We start from the raw sequence: 16475 nt of genomic DNA, 5'->3' as shown, positions 1-16475 counted from the left end.
GGAACGAACAAAGTATTTAATAAAAATATTTCATTCATTTATATCTACAATGTGTTGCGTTGGTGTTCCCTTAATTTTTTTTAGCAGTGTAGTTAAAAGCACAGAGTTCAAGATTCGAGAAGCAATTGAATCGGAGAAGATAAGAAGTGTCACTACGTGCACGGTGCTCGTTGATGGAGATAGGAGCCATTCGGCTCCTCTGACGTCTGTTCCAAGTCCTCTGACGGTACTTGCCCCCCTTAAAAGCCCACCAAGTCACCCGAGAGACCTCCGCCATTGTCTCATTGGCGCGCGCCTCGCAGACTCTTGAGCGAACGTCTGAGGAGCCCAGCACATGCTTCTCGGAACTTTCCAGGTATGTTTAAATAGTATCCATGAGCAGTTTGTGGACTAGTGTTTTATTCGTTTTCTAATTTCTATGACTTTAAGAGAATAAATTTGTTATTCCTCTATATAGTCGAGCAAAATACGCACAATATAGCTTTGTAACGGACGAATTATTTTGATCATTTTATTGATGTTGCTCATTTAATAATCCGTTTTTTTTTAATTATTATTATTATTTTTTTTATACAAAGAACTCTTTACAAAATAAACTCATTCTTCACCTATTATTGAAATCAAACCCCCCCCCCCCCCACACACACACACACACTCAATGTTTGCTGAAAATGACCATCTCTCTGCGTGCGCCGCAGGTCTCCATGCGTCCTCGTTCCTAGCGCAAGACCAGCGCGACCATGACCATCCATGTCGAGGGACTTGTGGCTATCGCGCTTTTCTACCTCCTCATACTTTTTGTGGGCATCTGGGCGGCATGGAAGAACAAACACTCCGGGGAGGCCGAGGGGACCGACCGCAGCGAAACCATCATGGTCGGGGGTAGAGATATTGGATTATTCGTCGGAGGATTTACAATGACGGGTAATTAGATATTACTTTTTCCCCCCCTTTTAATTACTATTTGTTAATTGATATTATATGTAGCAAAACTCATGAAGTGGCGTATTAAATTGAATCGAGATATTCAATACGTCAGAAAAACGCACACATTGATCATGTTTAACTTCACTTTGGCTTCTCAAATCGGACACTTCATTAAGTACACCTCTGCTCATAAAATTCGATGCGAGGATTTTCTACATGAAGTAATAAATATTAGCAAATACATTTCAATTATTTTTTTCAAGTATGCACCTAATGTAACGGCCAATTAGTGACTCTTTGAAAACGAGGTGCATAACGGCATGCACACATGCATTTACACCAGGTAAAAAAGAGAATTTATGAGTCTGAAGTGACACATTAATTTGGTTTAATGTTAGTTTGTTGTATTTCAGCGACTTGGGTTGGAGGAGGATACATTAATGGAACTGCTGAGTACGTTTATCTGCCAGATTATGGTTTGGCTTGGGCACAAGCCCCCTTTGGATATGCCCTTAGCCTTGTTGTTGGTGAGTGAGCCTATGATACCTTTACACAGGGGCATCTGTTCCCTTTGTGCATGCTTTTACCTGCATATTGCTAAACACGCCTAAAGTAATTTTACCATTTGAACTTTAATCTGCATGTATGGAAATACTTGGTTTTTGTGCAATGTATATTTGTATTATAATCATTGTCTGTAAGTTAGTGAATGAGTGTGCAAATGAGTGAGTGAATAGTTACAGTAACACAAATTCCTATTGGCATGCACCCTGAGTGTACTCAAATCTTTTCATGCCACGCAGTAAAATATCATGAACATGAAATATATACATTTTTTTTGTAATGTAGCTTTTGTTGAAAATCTCACAAAACGGTAAACCCCTACATATTTGTGATTGGCCATTCACAAATTCACCTTTCCTCTTTTATTTGCTGAAAACACTTTAAAATGTAGTTTGTGTGCCTTACTTTAGACATGTGCCGATTGCCAGTTTTAAGGTACCGTGGTATGAAAACGTCAAGGTTTCAAAACCGCAAACATTTTACGTCATACCGTCCCTAAGGTATTACAGTGCCCTCCATAATTATTGGCACCCCTGGTTAAGATGTGGTTTTTAGCTTCTAATAATTTTTTTATAATTCAAATAATATGGGACCTTAATGGAAAAAAAGAGAAAAGTCCAACCTTCAATACAAGTGCATTTACTCAGTGGGGAAAAAATCTCACATAAAGAAATAGTTATTTGACATCAAATAATGTGTGTCACAGTTATTAGCACCCCTGGTGTTAATACTTTGTACAACCCCCTTTTGCCAACAAAACAAGGTCTGGGACTGAGATGGCCATGGGAGGAGCTTGATTTTGTGTCTGGTGAACCATTTCTGTGTAGATTTGGCCATATGTTTAGTGTCATTGTCTTGCTGAAAGACCCAGTGACGACCCATCTTCAGCTTTCGGGCAGAGGGCAACAGATTTTGATTTAAAATGTCCTGGTATTTCAAAGCATTCATGATGCCATGCACCCTAACAAGGTTCCCAGGGCCTTTGGAAGCGAAACAGCCCCACAGCATCACTGACCCACCCCCATACTTCACAGTGGGTATGAGGTGCTTTTCAGCATACGCATCTTTCGTGGCACGCCAGACCCACTTAGAGTGTTTGTTGCCAAAAAGCTCAATCTTGGTCTCATCTGACCAAAGCACGGTCCCAGTTGAAGCCCCAATACCGCTTGGCGAACTCCAGACGTTTGCGTTTATGATTGTGAGTGGGGAAAGCTTTTCTCCGTGCATGCCTCCCAAACAGTTTGTTGGCATGTAGACAGCACCTCATACCCACTGTGAAGTATGGGGGTGGGTCAGTGATGCTGTTTCGCTTCCAAAGGCCCTGGGAACCTTGTTAGGGTGCATGGCTTCATGAATGCTTTGAAATACCAGGACATTTTAAATCAAAATCTGTTGCCCTCTGCCCGAAAGCTGAAGATGGGTCATCACTGGGTCTTTCAGCAAGACAATGACCCTAAACATATGGCCAAATCTACACAGAAATGGTTCACCAGACACCAAATCAAGCTCCTCCCATGGCCATCTCAGTCCGCAGACCTCAACCCCATTGAAAACATGTGGGGTGAGCTGAAGAGGAGAGTACAGAGGAGAGGACCCAGGTCTCTGGATGATTTAGAGAGATTCTGCAAAGAGGACTGGCTGAAGATCCCTCTTTCTGTCTTTTCCCATCTTGTGAAACATTATAGGAGAAGATTAGGTGCTGTTTTGTTGGGTTAGGTTAGGGGTTGTACAAAGTATTAACACCAGGGGTGCTAATAATTGTGACACACATTATTTGATGTCAAATAATTATTTATTTATGTAGGATTTTTTCCCCACTGAATAAATGCACTTGTATTGAAAGTTGGATTTTTCTCTTTTTTTTCCATTAAGGTGTCGTATTACTTAAAAGAAAAAAAAATATTAGAAGCTAAAAAACACATAATTATTATAAATCCAATAATTATGGAGGGCACTGTAAAATAAATGTTAACTGCCCGTTTTTTTTTTTTTTTTTTTTTTTGCTTTTAACCAAGAATTGAGACAGTTTTACGTCCATATCTATATAGAATTCAGGGATTTAAGCCTTTATTCACAAAAAAATTCAACGTAAAAAGCTCTTTGTGATGATAAGGCGGCGCCACAGTGGCTTAAAGACGAACAGAACAGTCGACATGTTTACGTAAAATAAATGCTAACTGCCCTGTTTTTTTGCTTTTAACCAAGAATCAAGACTGTTTTACGTCCATATCTATAAAGAATTCAGGGATTTAAGCATTTATTCACAAGAACTTTCAACATAAAAAGCTCTTTGTCTGTGTTTCCACTCAGTCAGCTTTGACAGAGATAGGGCCACTATTAATCGGCCCTGCGCCTCTTGTCCCATCAAAATATTATGAAGTCTATGGATCAAAATCATCTGCTCAATTCTCTCACTCAGGGCTTTCATTCCAAATACACTCCACACTCCAGGTGTACCAATCCTATATGTTGGTCTTCCTTGTCAGCTCTGGCTCTGTGTACTTATTGTCCACATACTCATACATACGTAAGTGTAGCGCTCCATGAAGGGAAAACATCATATTTCTACTTTGTAATTATAGTTGAGGGTTTTATCTTGACTTGACTTAAAATATTTGTACCCAGTTGATGCCTTCAAAATCATGATCTTGTGATTTGTATCTTGTAGTCTCTGTGTTAAAAGGCGAAACATTTCTGTAATAGGAGGACTTTTTTTCGCCAAGCCCATGCGTTCAAGAGGTTATGTGACCATGTTAGACCCGTTCCAGCAGCTGTACGGCAAACGCATGGGCGGCCTTCTTTTCATACCTGCATTAATGGGAGAGATCTTCTGGTCCGCCGCCATCTTGTCGGCTCTTGGTAAGTTTTTTTTTTTGACTAAATCCAATTTACAAAAGCCATGGTCGTGTCTAAGTGACATCATGTCCAATTATCCTTTCACCTGCTCGTGTGTGACCTCAGGTGCCACTCTCAGCGTCATTGTGGACATCAACATCAAAATGTCAGTGGTTATTTCGGCCCTCATTGCCATCTTTTACACCCTGGTTGGAGGACTGTACTCAGTGGCTTACACTGATGTTGTGCAGCTCTTCTGCATCTTTGTTGGGCTGGTAGGTGCAATTTGTTGGAGAGAATGTGGAAAGCAAAAAATACATATATATAGTGTCTCTTGCACACCTTTTGGATACTTTCGGATACGCAATGATAATGAAATGCTCACAATGTGGCTATTTACCATTTTTAACCAAGGGACTGATAACAACAATCAGCATGAGGTAGTTGCTCACTATTGCAATTAGTAGCCCTTAAAATAGAAACACAACTACATTAAAATCGCTGTTGCTAAAGTAGAAAATCTGATATTTGATGAGGCCATTTCCAGCACAGCCAATGTCATGACTGCTGATGTTAAATGGTGGTGAAGGTAAACATTGGGCTCGGCGAGGCTGAGTCGAGAACCTACATTGGTACCTTCCCCCAAGTTGAGGGTCAAGTGCACTAACAGCTTTTGAGTAACACTTTTTTTTTTTTAACTAAAAAACTATTAATAATACTAACTAATACTACTCATAATAAAAGGTTTAACGTAGCCTACATGTGTATTGCACAAATTGGCATTCATTACAGGTAACTTGCAATAAGGGGAGTGGTGTAAATTTCTGTTTCATCTCAAATCGTTTCTATCTGTAGTGGATCAGCGTCCCATTTGCTTTGACCAACCCGGCCGTCTCAGACATCACAGTGACTGCAGTGAAGCATGTTTACCAGTCTCCATGGAGGGGCAGCGTAAACCCGAGGGATACCTGGGTCTGGATCGACAATTTTTGCCTGCTGGTACTGTGATCCATTTCTGTTCTTCTATAATAAGAATATTACCAAGTGATTAAGTTATTATTTTTACAGGAAGTACTAAAGTTTTTTGTAAGATGTTGCATACTGTATTCACAATAATAAGTTGTGTTTCTGTTTCAAATGTATTTTATTGCTATATAAATTTAACCCCAGATGCTTGGAGGCATTCCATGGCAGGTGTACTTTCAACGAGTCCTATCTGCTTCCTCTGCTACCTACGCACAAGTCCTCTCCTTCATTGCTGCTTTCGGATGCCTTGTCATGGCCGTTCCCTCTGTTCTTATTGGAGCTATCGGGGCCTCAACAGGTTAGGGAGCTCACACACAAGTATGCATGTGTATGAAATATGTTGCTGGTGTTTGTGTTCTCGATTGAAGCGTGCTGCTCAGCAGGGTCCATGTTGCATTTAGATCTAAGAGAACTGGGTAAATAGCAGCTGGTTCCACTCATTTATAATGTAACAGCCATCCGGTTTTAATGTTACCTCAGAAGGAGGCAAGGGACCAAATTAGTGGAATGATCTCTGGATTTCTCTGTTATATGTTCACCCTGTATAGTCAACACACTGAACCCTGTCTTTCCTGTCCTCATCTACAGTGACTCATTACCCTATTTTTCAGAGCTGGATGAAAGCCCCCAAAATGAAACTTTATTATGAGTGCTGTTACATAGGAACAAAATAAATCTTGTGTAAGCAGGACGGTAGTTTTTTTTTTTTTTTTTTTTTTTTTTTTTTTTTAATAGCAATCATGAATCAATATTTAAGAGATTTAGAGACTTGAAGTCAGTAGTCAATGGAATGTTATATATATTTATTTATATTATGTTATATATATTTTTTGCCATTTTTTTCAGACTCACTAATCCTTGCTTTTGAACAACCAAGTCTTTTGGGGAATGTTCATATGGAATGTTTTAAACATTTTCCCCCCACTTTCCATGTCACAGGTTTTTGGGAACAGGTTACTGGCATCAAATTAGAAATAATTTTTTTTTTTTCCCCTTAGATTTTAAGAAAGTGGCCCAACTTCATTTGAATTGAGTTTTGTATTATGTTCCTTCTGCTATAAGCATTTTTATCAAGCACAATACTATACTGTATGAAATTATTGTTTACAAAAGGCTTAGTAATAGTGGCTACTGACATTCATTACTTTGATCCAGCTGGCTCCTGTTCAATTTGTTCTTCTCAGTCACTATTCACAACAGTCCAGAGTAATGTCTGCCTCCACTCACTTTCAAACTTTATTTCGTTAGAGAATTACATTATTTGTATGTTTTAAATGATACGTGAAAACTTGAATTACATTATTTATATGCTTTAAATGATACGTTTAAAACTTGCTTTTGCATCATGAACAGTGATCTACTCATTTGCGTGGCTGGTGGGGCTCGCGCGCGGCTGGATGTGATTGGTGCACTCGGGTGGGGGGGTCCCGGTGCCGGGATTGGCGACGGGGCGGTATAGGGTCGGTTGCCAACGGTCTTACACTCACAAGGGATTCACACAATTACTGGTTTACAGATCACAGAGCGGATTTGTGTACACTCCACCACTCCCAATCATTTAGCTTATAGACTCCCCCACCCCCCTCCCCTTCTTTCCCTGGTCAACAGGCCCCCCACATGGTGTCAACCGGAAATATATCTAGCTGACAATAGCACCAACATATTTGTAGTGTAGGCGTTCAATGTATTTCTTTTTGTTGTTTGTGTTTCTTTTTTGTCCTTTTCTTGTCTTTTTTTTTTTTCTTCTGTTCCCCCATAACCCCTTCCTGTTCGTTGCTTTGTCATAATAAACGAGGTATGTTGAATGATCACTATGGGAGTATGTCATACTCTCAATGTGTAACAATAAACTGTTCAGACCATCCGGACACTTAGACTTCCATTCTCCGTGTCAAACAGCTGAACAGGACAGGTTTAAAAAATAAATAAATAAAATGAACAGGGATTTGTTCCAGAATTTCCATCGTAAACTGTAATGATGTTTTAAGCAAATGGTAACTTTATATTGTAATGATCTTTCTGAACGTTTCTGACGCTTCTCTCCATTTCAGACTGGAACCAAACAAGCTATGGTGTCATTCCGCCAAAAGACAAGGAAGAGGCGGATATGATTCTTCCCATTGTTCTCCAACACCTCTGCCCACCGTTTGTATCTTTTTTTGGCTTGGGTGCGGTATCTGCTGCTGTCATGTCATCTGCTGATTCATCCATCTTGTCAGCGAGCTCCATGTTTGCAAGGAACATCTACCAGCTGGCTTTCAGACAGTCGGTCAGTGCTTGTGTGTTTTTCCACTCACTACTTAAACTCCATGAAACATTTTGTCAAAATTGAGTATCCACTCCTCTCTTTGCAGGCATCAGATCGCGAGATTGTGTGGGTCATGCGCATTACCATCTTTGTGTTTGGTGGTCTTGCTACAGTAATGGCGCTGGTTACAGGAACAGTTTACGGACTGTGGTACCTCAGCTCAGACTTGGTTTACGTCATCATATTTCCACAGCTCCTCAGTGTGCTTTTTGTCAAAGGCACAAACACATACGGCTCAGTGGCCGCTTACTTGTTTGGCATGGTGCTACGTATAGGTGGAGGGGAGCCCTACCTGCGACTGCCCCCTTTCATTTATTACCCTGGATGGACCATTGAGCAACGCAAGCACCATATTACTGGCGATATGGAGGATGTTGTCATTCAAAAGTTTCCTTTCAAAACAGCCTCTATGCTCGCTTCCTTTCTGGGTAACGTTGCGTTTTCCTACCTCGCCAAGTACCTGTTTGAGAGCGGCAAGCTGTCTCATAAATACGACTTTCTTGATGCTGTTGTGTCCAAGCACAGCGGAGAAATTATGGATAAGACGACACTCGTGACTCGTGGCAACAACATCGGGTTGTCTGAAATGGCACCCGTCAAACCGCGACTGAGCGTGACCTTGGCGGCTGCCTTCACGCGCCGGGACACACTGCCAAAAGACACTGTGGAGGAGGAAGAGGAGGAGTCAAGCAATGACTCCTCCCACCATGATGAAGAATGAAAACATAGGAATGCCATTTTTAAAAGATTGTAAAAGAACTGCTTCAACTGTCAATCAAATAAGAAGATGAGGAATGAGCAAGTGTCCCCCTGAGGCACAATGAGGTACAACACTGGCTGGTGATAGCGGTGAAGGGTCCATTCCAAAGCAATATGTTTTCACAAAATTAGATTTAAGATGTGCAAAAGGTTAACATATATTAAAACTGAAATTTTGTTTCCAGCACTAATAGAGACACTACATTTATACCTGCTCTGTGTCCAAGCTGACTATCCACCACAAAATGGATTTACTAATAATCACCAATCTGGTTGTGAGTCAAACACAGGGCACATACTCTCGAGAAAGAAGACCATTTACAATACACTCACATTTGACTCTGATTCTGTTAATGTCGCTGTATTTCTCAAAGGAGCATCCTATTTCAAGATTTTTTTTGTCCCTTACAATAACAATCAGACAATATAAAACTGCACAAGTATAAAGAAGTGATGAAGCAGTTTTAGAATTCAACAGCACATTTTAGGTTTGCAAGTCAAAACACCTGTAAAAATGGGGAAACTCCTAAGTTAGATCACATTTGACTTGAGGACAACCAATTTAAATCAAATCAATAGCTGAAGTTATGTGCAAGTACTATATTCTATTTTATCATGATTAAAAAGCATCAAGAAAAACATCAGTTGTGTCTATTAGGGTTTGGTTGAAAAGGAAACTTAAGACACTGTGTTTCCTTAGCCACAGTGCCATCCATAAAACTGAGGTTACTGCATCTAATATAAAAGATCAATAACAGAATAACCAGCTCCCAAATATGATTTTGTTACTGATTAGCCGTACGGGAAAAGGAGAGATAAGGACTGTGAATCAACAGGCAACTCATTCATCAAGCTCAGTAAAATATACCATATATATATAGTAAATATAGTGAAAATAGAGGATTTAAAGCATTAAAGTAGTTCTCTTTCAGACGCAGATTCCACATGAAGCATCAATATAAATGACACTTTTATTCTGCTGCCTTAATGTAAATCATGTGAACAGATACAGTATGTGATTTTCCACAGACCCGAATTTACTCTGTTCAAATTGCAGTGAAAAGAAAAAAAAAAAAAACACATGAAAGTGAATGTAATCTCAATCATCTCATTATATCAAAAGTGTAACTTGCTGTTTGTGGATTTTTATTTTGCGAAGTTAATTGTCTTGTCAGACACTTTAAAATTATCAATCTGTACTGTGTGTGTTGTTCACGACCACATTTTCTCTGTGATGTGTATGTGTGTATAAATATGGAGTGACCGGCATAGAAATAACAAATGGCTGTTTCACGTTAATCGTGTGGGAAGGAAGGATATTATATCTAAATGTTTATTTATTTTTGATGTTCAGCAGATGTAACAATAAAATAATGTAACATTATAATGTAAAAAAAAAGATATATAAAAAATATACTTTTGAATAGAAAATTGTTTTTCTTGGTAGTACTTTTGAATAGATGTCAACAATTTTGAAGCTGTGGTATTGGATATCGTCACCTTCTTAAAATGATTACCTAAGTAACTATTCTATTTATTTATTTATTTATTACAAAATTAAAATTGTTTGCAATTCAACAATAGTTACATTTCTTTTCCATTTCCTGAAAAATCTGAAGAAAATGAATTAGGCAATTATTTTAAGAAGGCGTTGATGTAAGTATGGTGAATATTATTTGTGGACAAACTTGAAAATGTTATGACAGTTTATTTTGACAGCACATTCTATACGAAACCTTTGGGTTTTTGTCTTTTTCAATTGTCGAAAAACATTAGCGCCATCTCAATGTCTACATGGTGTTAATGTTACATACATTTAGTCATTACATTTTTTCTGCTCTGTTAACACCTTTTCCATAACTCACTATATTTTTACAGGTACTATAGTTTGTTAATTCTGTAGCTTCCTCATAACATCTTATGCCAGGGTTTTTATTTTTTTCATGTGCACACCCTTCGGCGATTTCGATGATAGACAGAGAACATGTCTGAAAACGTGAGTGGAATTACGATCGCTTGGGTTGCGTCTTTGTCCCGATCGGTGGCCATAGTGAAAAGCAGTGTCTTAAAATAGCTCTCTCCCTAGTTATTTACATTACCGTAAGTGCTGTACTCTCATCTTGGACTCGAGCAGGAGCCACTTTGGTAGGGCGGGGTTGCTGGTGGTCACTTCTGATACACTTGCATGGGGGTGTAGAATCCTGGCGCCTGTTGCCATGATGTCCACCAATAGGAATGCGCAAGAATGACGCAGGTGCCCCACCCATCCCCTGTGCCTCCTTCGTCATCATAAGTGTCCTATTTTGTGTCCTTGAGAACTAAGACCAATCCCATAAAATGGACAAGGTGGAGGGTGGGGGGGAGGGAGAACATCCTCTCCCCGTTCAGTGTGGGGGCCTCACCGAGCACTCTCCATAATTAACAATTATCAAGGAAAACTGCCTCTTGTCCTAGTCAATCCATTTATTTAGTGCTTTACGGACAGCGAAGAGTTGGTTGGGGGTTGGTTTTGTGTAGGACTCTGACGAAAAGAATGTTTGGATAAGACCCAAAATCGTCATTCATTCATGATGACTTGATATTTTTAGAATGTCCTTTGGCATCTTTATTGAAGTCACTGACTGTGTGGTCGAAGCAGAATTTTTGGCTTCCATTTTTGCTGTTCAGCAATTAACAAAGGTTTTGCCAGTAAAATCCACAGACCTTTAAACCGTGATACAAAGTGGTTGAAACCAACTTTGCATTGTTTAACACTCAAACGGGAAATTTGATCACCTATAACAAAACAATCAATTGGGTTACACTGTAAATGTGCACCTGTAGCATTTCAGATGACAGGTGACATAGCCTTTACATAGAAAGTATGAAGACGTTTCCATTTCCAGACTAGTACGTACAGTATATGTGTTTCCCAAACCACTTCATCTATGCATTTGTGTTTTAGCAGTCATTCAAGTTCAGAGTTCATAGATATGTGGGATATGGAATTTATTCCAGATGACTATGATGTGGTTGTGCCAGTGCTATTTTCGTCAACGATGACGACAACGAAATTATTTGGTCAACGGGCACTTTTTTGATGACAATGACGAGCTAAAAACATGTTTTGGGAGACTAAAGCATAACGACATGGATGCCAGTTTTCGTCTGATGAGACGATAATACGCAATAGTGTCCGTCACATGTACACTATGTGTAACATTTTGTGTGATGTAGTTAGCCTGCATGTAGCAGTGTCTGGTTGTGTCCCTCATGTACTATCACCCGCTAGTGTCATCTCCAGCCTCCAGGCTTGCATAAACTGTAAGATTCGTCTTCTTATCTTGAGATAGTATGCAATGTTGCTTTAACCTTTAATGATCTGCACTGAGTGATCATCACACACTAAATGTAACTCGTAGCATTAGCATAGCATTCGCGTTCACGTTAGTATTAGGCTAATGCTAACGGAGAGCGTCCTCTTAAACTCTCTGACAACTTTTTTTTTTACATACAGTTCGTGGCATCCAGGTAGGTATAATTAATTGAAAATAATGTACTGTTTTCATACTGAGTGTTTATTATCACCAAGTTGGCGTTGTCCTTGTAAATAGACGCTACAATATGTGCCCATCTGTCAATGTTCATTCGAAATAGTTGGAAACTTTCATTTATTTATTTTTGGAGTAAATTTTTTAAATTAGACAGATGGCAAACGTCAACTAAAACTAGACAAAATTTGTCTTGAGTTTTCGTCAACAAAAACTAGACGAAGACAAACACATTTTGAGACTACTAACATATGACTAAGAGTAATAAGTATTATCGTCCCAAAGACTAAAACTAAAACGAAAATTAAAAGAGCTGCCAAAAACAACACTGGATAGAACCTAGACTTTGTTGCCAGTAAATTTAGAGTCTTCCAGTCATACGAGGTAAACAATTTTGGACTTGTCAGAGGAACTTTCATTACTCTGAAATATCCGAGCAAGCTCATGGAGAATAGGTCACAGACCGTGGTAGCCTTGTGATTCACCCACTGTCTACTCCAGGCTGTACCCCAAAGTCAGCATGGTTATATTCCAGCATGTCAATCCCAAATGACTGCAGTGTTAATGCTGCATTCCAGAGAAGTGGGAAGTCGGATTTATCCCACTCGGATGGTACCAGTTCCGACCTCAAAGCGTTCCAAGCGAATGTAAACTGCAAAGATGGCTGATCGCGAAAGTTGTTTTTTATTACTGTATGTTTTTCAAAAGGCCTTTTGACCTACAGCAAACCTGCCTGCTCGCAAGCAATCAAATAGTGGAGAAAATGCTGCAGCTGATGTAAATAGCACACACTGTAAACTGCCCTCTAACAGATAGCAGCATATCTTCACGCAAAGTCAGTAAAAATCATATTGTGTTACGAGAAGTTGTGTTCAATGACTAAATTTATTTAATGATAAATAGATACAGATGAATATATTTTTATAATCGTGTAAATTATGCTTTACCATTCATGGTCTGTTGTGTTTCCATGGGCATCGCCATTTTGTCCAGTGACGTCAGATTGAAACAACTTGGAAGTCGGGGTAGATATTTTTTCTCTGACTTCGCGACTTGGACCTCCCAGTTCGAGTGGCGTTCCAATGATATTTTCCTCGTCGGAGGTCGGACAACTCTGACTTCCCACTTTTCTGGAATGCAGCATAAGTATAAACATAAACTGTTAAAAGTTAATGTTAGTTTCATCAAACACATAACAATGTATACCAGTAATGTACTGTAAATACTTTCTAATCAGTGTTTGTTGAATATTTAGTCTTCTTACTTTGGGTGCAAAATGGAGTTGGTCTGTAGAGAAATACTGCACACCCATGCGTCATATGTATTTCCGGATATTGAATTAGCTAAAGAACACATAAATATAATTCCTGCCAAGTCGTTGTTTGATTTTATAAGATCACATTAAAATCCTTGCACAGACATCCTAATAAAACTTGAAGAGTTAATTACATTTAAGTTTTTTCAGTTTTTTTTCCTGATTCAATTTATATTTCAAATGAGCAACCTCTTCTCCCTTTTCCCATATGTCAGTAGATTCCAAAGAACATTGTCTTTTGCTTTAAAATATGTAAAAACTGATCCCTGGATGAAAGTGCTTGCCTTCTCTAGCGCCACCGGTTCTTTGCAATCATTTTAGTAGCCCCATTTTGATGTTGTATTTCATTGTCTGTTCTAATTTTATTGCAAGGCCGAAACTGCAAACAGGATGAGGTAAGAAAGATAGAAATACATGTATAGTGATGCATATATAGAAAGATGGTCCTGTTAGTGAAATTTCAGCTGGCGCAGGCAGAAAGTGGTGCTACACAAGCCACTAAATGGAATGGGCTCGGGAATCACTACGCTATTGAACATATCAATGCATGTATCACACAGCACAAGATACTGTCATGTCTTATTGCTTCCCATATATCTCTCCATCTCCTCCATTAGCCTCTCCAAGCAGCTGAAGAGAATTGTGAGCTAAAAGAATGTAGCGGCTTCTATAATTAAATCAGGCAGGAGAACCTAATTATCCATGCGGCCCCTAAACCACTCAGAATGGCTGCAGGTAGACCGACTGGAGCTCCTTGACGGAACACGTCGGCTGCTGCGCAGTCAGTGAGACATTGCCGTCAAATAAGTCAAAAGTCCGAGCAGCTCCAATGATTTTAATTTGAAGCTGCTGGCCAAGAAGCCCCAAAAAATCATGGAGAAGGAATTTGAATGTTTCCATTTTATAAAATTATATTTTTTTGTAGTTTTTTTTTTTTTGAAGAAAAAGAAGAAGAAGAAAGGGTAGAGTTTCTAAAATGTCATTGCTAAAACCATTATCTAATATAATAATGTCTCTGATTTTGTGTGCTGCCATCAGTAGCAGGTCCTGTCAACTTCCTCGCAGTGCAATGCTTTTATAAATAAAGAAAGGCTGGACAGCCTTTTTCCCCGGCCCATAGAATTGCAGTGGAGAGAATAATGTAGGGACCACGCATACAGAGAATAGCACACATTAGCCCCTGGGGACTGGTTCACTCTGGAATAGAGGCTCGGAAGAGCATGATGGATGGGACCCGGGCGAACCCTTCACATTCGTCAACAGACAGGATAGGCTATGGTGGGAGAAATAGAGCTCACGTTAACAATATAAGATTTTAGCACTATGTTTTCCAATGTATCATTAATTGGTATAATTTTATTTTACACAGCTCACAGGACTGCAACAACTGGATAAACGGATCGAAGAGATAGTGGGAAGGTCATCACATCTCTTAACTCATCACGACGCAAGTTGGCTACCCACCGCACCCTGTTGTATTCGTGCGCGTGCACGTATGTGTGCATGTCTGTGTGTGTGTATTTAGCATCATAATCAGTGCCCTAGCTGAATCCGAGCCAGAGGATCCATTAGGGCTGATTGAGGAGCACAAGGGTACAGATATTACCCTGAGAGAAGGTGACGATGACAACACACATACACAGTGTGACACACAGAAGCACAGTCATAATACAGCCTCGAAAGATTTGCCATTCACGTAGATAACGCACTTTAAGGTGGAGCCACACTCGAGAATTATGGTTTTCAGCTCTTAGAGGGATTGTGTGGTGATGAAAATAACGGTGATGGTGTGGATATGTTTGTACTCAAGATAAAACATTATCAATGATGGCAAAGAACCAGAGGTGGGTAGAGTAGCCAAATAATATTACTCAAGGAAAAGTAAAAGTAGTCTTCCGAAAAATGCACTAGGTGAAAGGAATACACAAGTAATGAGTAACATTATAAGTGACTGCTTAAGATGTTTGATATATGGCGGAAAACACTCTGGTGACTTAAAGTTCTGCTCTGAGACCCCTAATTTGGCCACATTTCTTCTGATATGCATGTGTGATACATCATTGGAGAGTTTAAAATCTCAATTTTCTGGAGGGAAGAAACATTCTTAACAGGAGGGCATTTAAAAAAAAAAAAAAAAATTAAACAGCAAAACCCTATCTGGAGGTGAGAGCACACGAGAGCAGAATTACAGACGCCATGACCAACGAGATATTATCGTGTACGTACCTTGTTTTGATCCAAAAACTCCACGAAGCATGTATCACTGAGTGTCAAGACATAGTTGTGAATGGCCACAGCTGGATTTTTTTGGGATTATATGGGTGAAACATGGTAATATAACAAGGGTCGCGATGCAGAAATCGCAGACAGAGGAGTGGTCAAGATTTTTTTCATACATTTACCCTTTTAAACGTTTTTTTCCCCCCAGTTTTCTTTGTTTCAAGTAAAATTGTGCAATGTGTAAGGGCTGTGGGTGTATGAAATAGCAGGTGCACACGCTTTAAAAAATAATAAATAAATAAATGACAATAAATTCTTCCTGCCACCTTACTCTTTTTATTACAGGCAGAAGGCCTGTCAAGTCGCCACAAATGTTGTTGTTGCTGTTGGGGGTGCGTATAATTAAAAAATAAAAATCTATTCCTCCCTTTTTCGTGGATGGATCACAATGAATTTTAGTAGGTATTTTTGAAGAATTTATATGCATTGATCCCTCAGAGCCCGATTTTTCTATTTTTTTGCATCAGGGCTGATGAACTCATTGCCTGGAGGTTAGTTAGCCAGTAGAAGGCATGCGCACTCTTCATCACAGCCTTCAGCCTAAAGTAGAGCACTAGTGCTTGTTTCTTAATCCTTAAACTTTGAATGAGGTGTCAGAGGTCAACGTTGTAAACCATTACCCACATTCCTGAGCGACGCAAAGTGTATATTCTATTCTCTCCCTTGGCATTAATAAAATGTTTTTCTGTGTTTGATAAATCTAGAATATTTAATATATGAAGGGTTTTTTGTTGTTAAATCACTCAAGTAAAAATAACTTTTGCATATTTTCCACTATATCAAGTCATACCGAACTAAGTATTCTACTGTAAGTAAAATATAGGAAGAGAAGAGGCAGTTCTCAGATGATGGAATGAAGAGTGTAAAGAGCACAGAGTTTGTTGGCAAGCTCACACTCCAGTAAACTCCAGATTGACAGTGTTTGACTGGG

At 39.3% G+C, this 16475-nt stretch overlaps 1 protein-coding gene across 2 annotated transcripts; it reads left to right on the top strand.

Moving 5' to 3' along the window:
- The first annotated feature begins 251 nt into the window (after positions 1-251).
- LOC130919090 (high-affinity choline transporter 1-like) lies at positions 252-15533 on the top strand. 2 transcript variants are annotated; one of them, XR_009063887.1, is made up of 10 exons: positions 252-355; positions 699-924; positions 1341-1454; positions 4195-4350; positions 4453-4601; positions 5182-5325; positions 5497-5650; positions 7404-7621; positions 7707-8485; positions 14634-15533. XR_009063887.1 is itself a non-coding variant. In XM_057841505.1 (9 exons), exons 2-9 carry the CDS (start codon positions 741-743, stop codon positions 8379-8381), a joined length of 1794 nt encoding a protein of 597 aa, XP_057697488.1. In that variant the 5' UTR covers positions 252-355; positions 699-740; the 3' UTR covers positions 8382-9788. The 2 variants fall into 2 exon arrangements, 1 of the variants encoding a protein (XP_057697488.1); XM_057841505.1 differs by lacking the exon at positions 14634-15533 and having other exon boundaries at positions 7707-9788.
- The last annotated feature ends 942 nt before the right edge of the window (positions 15534-16475 follow it).

Source organism: Corythoichthys intestinalis, chromosome 1 (genome assembly GCF_030265065.1).
Source record: "Corythoichthys intestinalis isolate RoL2023-P3 chromosome 1, ASM3026506v1, whole genome shotgun sequence".
Classification (NCBI taxonomy): domain Eukaryota; kingdom Metazoa; phylum Chordata; class Actinopteri; order Syngnathiformes; family Syngnathidae; genus Corythoichthys; species Corythoichthys intestinalis.
This window is presented reverse-complemented; position numbering and strand designations above follow the sequence as displayed.